The sequence below is a fragment of the Athene noctua genome, chromosome 6, assembly GCF_965140245.1.
Source record: "Athene noctua chromosome 6, bAthNoc1.hap1.1, whole genome shotgun sequence".
Lineage (NCBI taxonomy): Eukaryota > Metazoa > Chordata > Aves > Strigiformes > Strigidae > Athene > Athene noctua.
Genome location: NC_134042.1, coordinates 45,945,709 through 45,957,968, shown reverse-complemented (window position 1 = coordinate 45,957,968; position 12,260 = coordinate 45,945,709). Strand labels below are relative to the sequence as shown.

The following is a 12,260-nucleotide window of genomic DNA, read 5'->3' as shown; positions in this document are numbered from 1 at the left end:
GCCAGATCAATGTCTTTTTTAGTTTTAAATTGAAGGCATTCTACTCATTTGGAGTAAATGGAATCAACCACTGGATTTGGCAGATGCTTGTTATTGCTGAAACACTCACTCAAGCCTAGATGTGCCCTCACCCAGTCTTGAAGGGGTTACTGATATATATTTCTCGAAGGTTCTCGTAAGTCCAAATAAATGACAGCTCAGGAACACTCCTCTGCAGTCCCAGCAGATCATGTTCTCTTATCCTTACACTAAACCAAATTTTGACAACATTAAATATCTGTACTATAAAACTTGAATGCTCTTAATGAATGATGTACAATTAGAGATGATTTGCAGCATCACTGAACTTATGGAAATTGGTACAGTTCGCACTGAGAAGACTTCTTTACATTATTTTTCCTATTATTAAGCTATTCCAGGGGCATTTTTCTCCAACTGTATTTTACAGAGTGAAAATACAGGTGGGGTTTGTTGCCATACTGAAACACTGACATTTTATTCCAGTACTCAAAAACTAGTTCCAGTACTCCACAAGTAATGAATCCAAAACTGTGATTCTTAGGAAAAACACTCCATTTTAATAACAAAAGCTAGGAAATCTTTAGCATCATTTCTCTTAATTCACTGGCAAGACAGGCATGGAAGGGGAAAACGATTCTGTAACTCACCTCCTGCAGGAGGAAGGAAAGGATTGAGGGATGAAGGAATGAGCTTTTTGGTAACCTCACCCTAATGAACCAATGCTACATGACATAAAAGTGCAGAGCTGCTGAAGTAACTGCTGAAATGACTTGGGAGTCAGTGGCAGAAGCAGCTCCTACAGCAGGAGCCCAAAGACGCCCAGACCCTGCAGGCTGGGGATGTGAGGTGTGTTGAGCCATGGCTGGAAAGGAGCTCCTTTCTCAACAGTGTGGAGCACAGGCATTGCGAAACACTATCCATGCATGTTTTGGAGTTTAATGCAGCTGTATTTGCAGGGGTGTCAAGCCTGTCAGATGTGAAAGAAAAATGCCATCATTAGTATCAGGGGGAACTGATCTTCCAAATAGCCTAAGTAATCAGAATAAACATCAAATCCTGACAAACACGTGCCAGTTTCTGGAAGGATCAGGTTTGGGGAACTGTTTTTTCTTTTTTTTTAAAAAAAAACCCAAACAATTTCCCCATCCTTCTGCCCTATCCCAGTGTCAACAGAAATGAATTTGAGTGAAAAGGGATAACCTGCCACAGCATTTCCCAGACAGTGTGCTGGTTCCTGCCTCCCCAGTCTTTTGGTGGCATTCGCTTAACTCTGCATCCACTCAGGAGTGCGCTGAAACGTGCAGAAGAGATGCATTTTTCCTCCTGAGTCCTCACTTAACAAAGAAGGAAAGGCTGCTGGCCATCACATTTTAGCGTTCAGAAGTTAAAAACACACACTCCACACACTCATTTTAAAACACGCTGGGTCGGATATATCTCTTTCCAGTTCTTGCCTCTGATTTATCTCCTTATTACAAAAGGCTTCTTAGCTCATATGAGCAGCAGTAACCTGCAGCATTAGCCAGGTTACAACATTACTATAGGCTTTACTAGATCAACTCCTCACATCGGCTGTGAACAAGTAAATGCATGTGTCAGCTCCTTTCAAGGTCATTCGTAAAGCTCTCCCCCATACAGCTAACTTTAATAAGGAGATGCATGACTTGAAAAGCAGAACCTTGGAAGTCTTGAATTCATTTTTTCTTGGCTTTGCTTTTTGTAAATAAAATACTAAACATAATTTGTATAAGCTTGTCCCTCTAAAAGTTACAAGACTGGAAAAATACTGGTAAGATTTATTTTAAGTGGAGGTACTTATCAAATGTCACCGTTTTCCTGTTCAAAATGACTAATCATTTTGATTAACCTTTGATTTAAATGATTATATACCACAGCAAAGCACAAACATACATAAAATTACACTCCAAAGGAATTCTCAAAGCACAGATCACATAAGAAAACAGTTATGTCAAAGTGGTTAGAGAATTTATTTACCACATACATAATATTCAAACCAAAAGCTGACTCCACATGCTCAACAGGAAGGCTCTTACCACATGTACATTCATACCCAGGAATCACAGTCGAGTTAATCCTATAGCCAACATGAGATTGCTTCCAGAAGAAACACCAAAAATATCAACCAAATAATAATTAAGCTACAGAAGAAACTCCTAACTATCATCTCAACAAATACTCCCAGTATCTTCTGTAAGGAATTTTATTCCAGGTGGGAAATTGGTGCTAGCACGTTAGTCACATATAAAAAAAAGGCCTGAAGCAGCACAAGACAAGAAATAAAATTTAATATCTCACTTTGAGTAAATACACATGAATTCCAAACCATGTAACAGACTTCAAAGCAGAGAGAGAAAAACAGGATATCAAAGGTAAATTACACAAAGAGCTGAAGGCAATTCTGAAAAATAAAAATATATGGTGGAAAATTAAAGCATATAAAAACACTCTTAAGATCTCATCTCAAAGGGCCAATTTGTACAGAGAATGCATACCCCTAAAGTTAGCATGGAAAAGACTCTCTCAAAAGCTTCACATCTGCCAAACACGGGGACTTGTCCCTCTTCAGAAGCTCTGTTTCATCATGAATTACTAACTTGTAGGACCCGCTGCAGATGCCTATCAGCCCACCATACTCCACTACATCAGCTGCAGTCAATAAACTTTTAAGATACCCCATTCCCGGATTTTTAAACCATTATTGCAATGTCATTTTTCCTAATAAAAAGGTTCTAAAACACCAGCTCTCTTCTTGACATCATGAATCAAGAGTGCTTTTACCTTTATAATCACCTGAATCTAACTGATACAAAGGGTTTTCAGACACCCAGGAGTCCCTTGGATTATTCAAACTGAGCTTTGTTTCACACTGGTTTGGATTGATCTAAGTAATCTGGAAAACATGAGAACACACTCCTCCCCTCCACAAATACCAGCCTCATAACGTAAAATAACCTAAAAATATTGTACATTAAGAAGCCCATTTGCTTTGGGTTTATAAAAATAAATTATAAGCCATGGCCAATATAGAGTATTCAGGACACTGAGAGTTGTGGCTGAGTTAGGAGTACCCAGCCAGGACGCAGCACGGCACTCAGCACACCACCTCCACCTGCCTGAACAGTAAAACCACAAATAAAGGGTTTAACATGATCAGTAAACCTGAATGTGATGGAAACAGGTGGTCTGGGGCTTCTTCCCTCTTTATTCCCCAGGAGAAAGAAATACAGATTCTGTTGGACACCCGCAGTATCAACAAGCGAAGAGAAAGTTTTCAGGATGGGTGGGATAAACAGCATCCCACGCGCACTCCCTCCCACAACTTTACCAAAAATAATCTGGCAAAGCCAATGAGCTTGAAACAAACTTCCACCTTACAGAGTAGTATTCACATCCCAGACACCAGAAAGGGCCAACTGTAAATGAGGGTCAGAGCTGGAGGGATGGAGGCAGTGCTCCCACAGGCTCGTGGTGGGGAGCTGACTGTCTCCCTAGGCTCCCTCTGCAGCACGGGATCATCAGACTCCCCCAAAGTACCTAAATTAGGCTTCTGCCCATATTTTACTGCCCGGGAGGAATGTGATTCCAATTAGAGCCAAGAAAGTACCAAGTAATTTATCAGGTTAAATGAGGTGATGAATGCTAGGCTGTAGAAAAGTATTATATTACATACATTCTCCCTAATAATAAAGGGGATTTTTCTGGGGTCGTGACACCCACCAAAAAGCCAACAAAAATGTAGCCAGAGCAGATGGTAATTGAAAGTGTGCATCCCAGGACAGGAACTTGAGCAGCAGAACAAGTCCCTGGTAGTGCAAATGGGTGGTTTGCAACATCCAGACCCCGTGGCTCCAAAACACAGGTGGAGCCACATGCCAATGTGGACTAGCAAAACGGACAGCTGATAAATACAAGCGAGACCATGGAGAGAATTTGGAGGTGAATTTCCAAATCTAATCGAATCTGAGATCTCTACCAAGGGCTTCTGTCATATTCATAGCAGGCATGATTTGGTTTTCTATTATATATTCATACGCTTCCATTTGGAACTACCTTGTTTCATTACAATGGATTCAGTTGTGCTTCACAGCCCTGCTTCATTTCTTCCAAGGCAAATTCTTCAGGAGATTAACCTGACACATTTACTCCCACGATAATGTATCCTGTCTTTTCTGACATCATTACCAATTTCAAGCACATAGCAATAAATAGATTTAAAATTTTTAAAAAGTACTGACTTGAAAGCTTTCTTGTTCCCACATTTTCTTGGTAGAACACGTTTCACTTCACAAGTAATGTTGTAAGATTCAGCTCAAGTAAATATAAAATAAATTATTAAGCTTCTAACAACCAAAAGCTTCCAGTCCTAAAAACTCTCTTTATTGGACATGAAGAGCTTCAGCACATGGCAGAGCTCTAGCTGGAGTTCAGGTTTTAAGTAGCTCAAAGGGGCAAGTGTTCTTTTCTAGGAGCTCAACATATTATTCTTATGCTTCATATGCACAGAAGACATTAGCGAAGATAAACTGTGCAACTGACAATTGAAATTAAAGCTGCAACATCTATTATGGTAACATCCACTGTGCCACATCGCAAACACACAGAGAATGAAATGGCTTTTGTGTATGAAGTACCAATCGTGATACCCACTGGAACAAAAATACATTAAGAAATGTAATTAAATACATTTGCACAACATAAAATTTGCTAAAATTACTTGCACTGTCATTACTAGTCTTCTACCATCTTGACAGATACAATAAGTAAACCCTCAGTGTAATTCTGGGAGGTGTGTCTGAGAAAAGCATATCTTTTTCTAAAACTCAAAAACTTGCACAGCATTCATGGTAAAGAAACATGTTCAAAAATCCAGTTTGCTTCTGAAAATATTGTCTACTCATTTAAAAAGGCGAAATTTGCATGATCTTTGGAAGAATTATTTGAAAATACTTTCCTAACAAAATTTCAGAAAATACCAAACATTTTTGAGACTTCAAAATTAGGATACTTTATGAAATAACATTTAGATAAACTATATTGTCTTTGAAATTCAAGTAATCATTAAGTGATTACAGTAGCAACAAAGCCTTATTAAAAGGGCCACCAACTGAAAGAACATCCAGTTTAAGCATGCTCCTGGGACCATGCTTAGCATTCAAGCTCTTTATAAATTTCTTGCAGCTCAACAGCTTTTTACAAGACGGTAACATTTGCTCACCATTACCACATCAGTAAACAAAAGCTTTTCCAATATTTTAACTGATTAACACTGTAACTGCTATATTATGTCATATTAAAAAAAAAAAGAAAAAACACTCAGAGATTGCACCATGTCTATCCAGGGTAACCAGTTTTCTAAAGATAATCTGAAGTCCTCCATGGGGAAATAACAAGAGCAGAGTATTTTACAGCAAGGGGCGATTAGAAAGATGAAGATCAACTTCTTATTTCCAGGGTGCTACATACTGTATACGAAGATGATTTCTAAGACACTTGGCTGCATCATCTGTCCAAACCTGGTGAGTTTTGTAAAATCTTGACTTGCAAAAGGAAAGCAATAAGGATATATTTTTTTTAAATTACTTTCCTAATTTTATATATATACAGGAGTGCTACTTTAATCACGAAGAATGATTATTCCCTAATCTGTAAAGCTCCCTATAACATGGTGCTGGTAGCTTCTAATTGGGATCAGGACTAAATCAGTAGCTCTTTAAAATCTGACTATAACTCAGACGAAGTAAAGGACGGGATCAAAGCATGGTTATGCAAGGTGCTACTGCAGTCAGATGCAGCTTACTAAATATTTAAGACATCTAAAGGTAAACACGCAAGACCCTAAATCACTACAAACCCAAATGGTTAGCAAGATCTCTGCAAATGCCTCCTGAATAAAGATACATTATGTGCTTCATTCATTTTCTAATGAGCAATGTTCAGGGTTTTTATTATTATTAATTGCATATAAATTACCATGATTTTTGTATCACTGGGAAAGTATTTAGCCATTCACCTCTCAGAGGAACAATGCTGAACAAAGACAATGAATGCATGGCATATAAGAACAATGCAGAACACAGAAATTTATGCATGCCATTTGAAAGGCATGGCATTTAGACTACTAGCAAAAAAATCAAAAGTGTGTCATAAATCTTTAATTGTAAGAAAAAAAAAAGTCCCAACTAATGGTTTTCAAAGTCCTTGATATTATTTAAGCAAGAACACTGCCTGCTTCTGGAGTGCAAAATCTCCTTAACTCACGTATTTGCATGTATCCCCAACCTCCTCTGAAGTGTTCTGCTGCAAAATTCATTGTATCTGAGATCTGCTAATCATCATCAGGAAACTCTGTTACGCATCTTAAGGACGTACTTTAGGCTCTCAAGAGGAAAAATAAACATGTTTTATTAGCTGCTTTTGGAAAATACTGATTTGTATTTATTTAGAAACCTTTTCAAGTTGTACCACTGTTAAATTAAATATTTATGGCAAAGAGTTTAACACCTGTTAAGAGTTTAACATGCTGACTTCAACAGGAGCTCCGTAGTGCCCAATGTTTCTGCAAACCTCGGAAGTGACAAGGTTCAGATGTGGTAAAGCAGCTTGAGCATGGATGTTACTGCTGAGCTCTAAAATGCAACCAGGATCCTCACCAGCCCCTAGTTCCCATCACAGCATTTCATTTCAGAAAACCGAACCTGCTATATTTTACTAGAAATACCAGAAATATGACTCATTAACATCCATTAATTCCAAATAAAGCACAGACTAACTGCTGTTAGTTAATCCCCAATGCATCTTCACCTTCCTTCTCTAGTGGAAAACCTGTGTGCTTGGGTCATTAGACATCACCTCAAGTAGCAGCTTACAGGAGACTAAAATCCACGGTGAGTCAAGAACTGGAAAGCAAAGCTGTTGATAGTAAGGGTGAGAAGTTGAACAAGGATGAAGCGATCTCATAAAATGCAGAATAAAGAAAGTACAGCGGAGAAAGAAAAGATGTTTGGTACATTGCAAAACCCTGCATCCCGGTGACAGTGGGGCTAGCAGTGCAGTCTTCAGCTTTTGCATTTGGCTTCTCAGCCAAAATTGAAGACTGCACCTCTGGCCTCACGGTCAAATGAAATTAAAATAAGGTGTTGGGATCTAGTCATCCTTATTTTGCTTAGCTTCTCAGGGATATGCACTTACTATCCCTCCCAGCTTCTTTTTTCCAGGTATCTTACATCTCCCATTTTTGTGTAAATAGATGATTTATCACACCTTGTGGCTGGCTGCCCTCCCGCCCTCTCTGGTCCTTTACCTGGTTGTAACACATACCTAAATCTGAACCGAGGTGCAAAGACATCATCTTACATTTCAGAATTAAACACCTAAATTTCCTTGTGGCATAGGGCTTATACTTCTGGAAGCAAGAAACTATGTATTTTAGGCAGTAAATGAATAAATATGTAAGTAAATATGTAACATCTAAGTAAGAAATTACTATACATAAGCATGACTCAAATGATCATCCAACATGATTTCATAAACTGAAGACAAATAAAATAGTTGAATATTGCAGATAGGACACATCAATCTCCTTATACACTTTACAGCACACTACAAATCTGTCCAGTAAGTCGAATATTTTACTCATTAAAATAGTAGCTTTCATCACACTATAAAACATTGCAAATGCAGACCAGAAAACCAACAAGCGTATTTACTGTAAAGCTTTATACTTGTGTCATCAATTAACAACAAAAGTTTGGAATAAAACTAAAATAAAAGCTAATCAAAACAGCTAGCTGTCAAAACAGATGGGAACTATATTTTTCAAATCAAGCAAAAAGCCAAAGCTTTCGAACATTTAGTGTTGTGTCAGCTGATACAGACAACTTAGAAAGGAAGGACAGCAAATGTCAGTAGTATATGAAGAAAAGGTGTCCCCGGCTGAAAGATTCACATTTATGAATTTCCATTGATTTTTTTTTTTTTTTTTTCTTTTTTTTTTTGGCTTCAGGATGATTAACTCACACCAAAGCAGACCTCTGATATGTGAACTATAAATAAGGTGCCGCTGTGTGACACTGCAGGCAAAATAAATAAAAACAGAGCCCCGACATTATTTTGGCCTCAAACAAATGTTTCAGTCCCTACATTGTCTGGCTCAGAAAGATACATAGACAGTCTCACAGACAGAGATATAAATGAACAATTGCAGTACCTTTTTCCCACACTGTTTACAGGGTTGGCTATATTCCTACTGGCAATAGATTTTCTTCTTGACAGCTTCTTGGTGTTGGTGCTGTCATCAGTGCTGTCATCCTCTTTCTTTGGTGTGTTACTTCCTTTGCTGTTCAGGTCCCTTAGCACATTATAATTAATTTTACTTGAGATTTTCTTCTGTTCTAACATCTTTTCAATTGCCTCTCCTGCTGTGCTGGCTTGAATTGGCTCCCGCTTCTTTGCAGATTTCTTTGGCTTAATTAAAATATAAAATTAGTGATGTAGATACAAACAAAGTTTCCATGAAGCAGAAGGGCGAGCTGCAGTTCAGCAGTCCTGGCTCAGGTGCTGCTGATGCGGGGATGCAGGCGACACGGCTGGGCTAAGCCAGCGTTACCTCTCCTGCCACTCAACGGGACCAAGAGGTCTCTTTTCTCTGAGAGATAAGTGTTCGCTTTTTGCCAAATGCCCACACAGTTTATTACAAATTCTTTACTCGGTATTTGTAATGCTGCCAGAGAAGAAACACGGGCCATTTCTCACGCATAAAAAAAAACCCCAAACAGGAGTGAACTCCTGTTACAGAAACAGGGACTCTGATAGCATCACCCAGCATGGAAATAAAGGAACACTCCTGCTAAAATTGCCTTTAAAGTTAAGAGTCAAGCTGGGTCACGACTACCCTAAGCACTGACAACTCCGTTTCGAAACTGCAGTGGTATTTTCTATCAAGTCCAAATGCGGCGTGGGAGGGCATCTACCCAGCTCCTCCTGCACACCGAAAAATATTAGCAGCGCCTTTCTGAGTAGGGACTGGCATTAACGCCAACGGATAGGAAGCAGAAGGCTGCAGACACACAAGTGCAGTGACAATGTCACCTGCAACTGTCCTTCCCAGGCAAACGCTGCAAGCCCAAGCCCAGCGTCGCGCTGCAGAGGCTGATGCTGCGCAGAGCCAGACAAAGAGAAATGACACCAGAGAACATTTCTAGCCATGTCCCATGCCTGGGTAGGTACGAAAAAAAAAGAACCTCTGTTTCTCATTTGACATTTTCCTTTTCAAAGGAAGGTTTTAACACCAAGCTCTGCAGGAGATTTATTTTTTAATGGATAATAGCCCCTCTGTTTACCTACATGGGTCAAGTGCTACCTTGAAATTGGAAAGCACTATATTAATCAAGTTCTACTCAAGCTGTCAGAAACAATACAGAGTTAGAGAAAAACTCCTGTGTTGTCCGAACAAAAAAGTGGGTGTTTGGGCTACTTGGCGGTGCCAACAAGTTATACAATTTTGAAAATTGCTGGTAGACTGCCACGTCTGCGTAAGTGCAGGATGAATGAGAAACTCTGAAGTATAAAACAGTGTTTCATTGTCTGGTTTTGTTTTTATTGTTGAAATACCTAGGGGAAGTAGGAAACTCTGTCTTTCACATTAGTCGGATAGAGGATATACGCGCTAAAGACTAACATGGATTTTAGTTGCATGTGGAACATTTGACTTGTCACTTGCTCAATTACACAAAATACTAATGCCGTAAATCGTGAATACACGGCCAATTAGGCTGCTTTAAACTGCTAAACATGGAGACAGGACATGCCATTTGTTAACATAACTGTCGCATTCTTTACGAAAGGTAGAACAAAATATTCCTTCAAGTGACTGTAACAAGGATCTGTTCAGTTCTTCATAAAGAAGTCATTATTGTAAGAGCAAAGAAAGCTACTGAAGTTATGGCAAGTACAAACAAATTCCCCATGCACACGTTAAAAAAAAATTAGGCATGTCTTAAGACCTGTATTTAAATAAGCAAGCAATTAGGACAGCAATCATAAATGCAAAGGGCTAGCTCTGACTTTGCCATGCACAGAATTTTCTCACAATAGAAATTTAAAATAAAAGTTTGGGCAAGAAAGTGTTTTTACTCACCACCTGAAAAATTACAGTCTTGTAATTCAATAACAGGTAGAGAGATACAATAGCTTTTGCTTGTTTAGTGGTGACCTGTACCATTATGCCCACACATCCTACATGGAGCTGATCTGCAAATGTAATGAATTTCCAGGACATTTTCAAACAGACACAATTAGCACACAGTTTAATACCTTGTGTTCCTTATAAATCCCAAGTTCTTTCTCTTTTGCTATTCTTGCTTCCTTTTCTGAAAGATGACAAAAGGGTAACCAGCATGAAGATTACATAGACTGCATATTTCAGCAACACTGGCCAAAAGGAGAATTTCAGTCCTATATACTTACCTTTTTGTTCCTTCAAATAATCTGCATTTTCTTTCATCCACAGCTCTGCTTTTATCTGAGCTTCTGTTTCGTTAAGTATATACTAAAAGACAAAATAAGTTTATCTACTTTCAGAAATCAATTTGAAAACCATAGACCAAAACTAAATTGAAAAAACACTGGCAAGGTCAATTCACCATCCTGGGTTGGTTTTGTTTTTCGTTTTTTTTTTTAAATAGTAAAAGAAAATATGACTGAGATGTGACAACGAGGGAGCATTTCTAGAAACTTCTAAAGCTGGAAAAAAACAACAACATGTTTTCAGAAAAAGAGTGCTTGGTTTCCAAAACCATCCAGGACTCATTGTACGTGGTCTGTAATTAACCTAAAATGATCCTGGGTTTATGATCTTTTTCAGATGATATGAGAGGGCATCATGACAACATGGTTGTCTGCAAGTAATTCTGCCTGTTGATGGTGGTCTGTAATTCAAAACAGTATGGGAACCATTGCCCTGTGCTACCCAAACAGAAACATGTGTCCTCTGGGTAGGTTTCTGCGAAGGTTTAGGCACAGTTACTGAGATTATAAATTCAAAGCCCCATCTGTGTGAATGAAACCAGCTTACGTTGCTGGAGTATTAGTCCTCTAGATTTTACAGAGTTGGGTTCAGTAACCACATCTAGGCTTTTGTCAGTTAATTCCACTTAGCCTTGGTAACATCATCAGTAGGTGTGGAGCTGTAAAACACATCAGATGAATTACAGAAATAAATACACATGTAGGTACCAGGCAGGCTGGCAGGTTGGTAGATAGATCTACTCTTCAATCACTTAAATGTAAAAATAAATCCAGTATTTAGCACAACTGTCCATGAAACAAAAGTCCCCTACAGCCAATGCTGTCTAGGAGTGAAGAACTTCTGCAGAACGGAGAATCCAAACTGGGTCATCTTTCATGAACAAGACACTTAATTTTTAAGCAGCAGACCCAAGACTTGTAAAATGATGTTTAAGTGCAAGAAAAGCATTCTGAGATTTCTCCATCTTATGGGTTCAAGTGTTTGAGATTTTCTCCGAAGCAAAATGTACTGAGGATTTAATGAGAAAAATAACTCCAGTCAAATGAAACTAATGCGGGGGGAGTCGTTCCTCCGAGGGCAAATGAGGCAAGCAAGCATCTGTGTAAGTCCTGGTTTATCAGACCAGTATTTTCATTCTTTCATCTGCTTCTATTAAAAGTAGGCCATAATATTAAAACTTGCTTCCTCCTAGCTCAGTTATTAATCTTTCTTACGCTTTTAGAGAGTTCATAATGTTGGGCTTGCAATATTACAGCCTATTGCCATGGAAATGAACATGAGGTCATAAAAGCAGAGTTATGATCTCATCACAGAGCCTAGGAGGAAGAGAAAATTCATTTGTTCTTCCCGTGCAATTGTTTAAATTATGGACCAGCTATACTGAAAACATTCAGCCTCTCCACTCCCTCCATACCACCATCCACTTGATTCACAAGACCCTTCCTAATGCCCAGTCTAGCAAAACCCACTTCATGGCTGAAGTCAAGCTGAGCATTTTCCTGTTCCTTCATCCATCACCAACAACGTTCTGCAGACCAGTAACCTCCATGCAACCTCATTGCTCTCAATGGTTTCGTAACCCAAAAGGAGTTTTTAGCATTGGCATTATCTGTTCAAATCACACTTTAAACCAGCGTGGGGGCTGCAGAAGCATCAGGCTTGGAGCCAGGAGAGCCAGACTCCGTCACGTGTT

The 12,260-nt window shown here is 38.9% G+C and overlaps 1 protein-coding gene across 4 annotated transcripts in view; it reads right to left on the bottom strand.

Moving 5' to 3' along the window:
* The window catches only part of BRF1 (BRF1 general transcription factor IIIB subunit), a 176,941-nt gene that overhangs the window by 35,887 nt on the left and 128,794 nt on the right, over positions 1–12,260 (bottom strand). For all 4 annotated transcript variants that reach the window (XR_012633819.1, XM_074908855.1, XM_074908856.1 and 1 more), the window contains 3 exons: positions 10,507–10,588; positions 10,354–10,409; positions 8,249–8,505 (listed from right to left, as the gene is read on the bottom strand). Coding sequence is in view for 3 of the 4 variants with exons in the window: in XM_074908855.1 (XP_074764956.1) it covers positions 8,249–8,505; positions 10,354–10,409; positions 10,507–10,588 (395 nt within the window). In the remaining variant the exon portion in view is untranslated. The remainder of the gene's footprint in view (positions 1–8,248; positions 8,506–10,353; positions 10,410–10,506; positions 10,589–12,260) is intronic.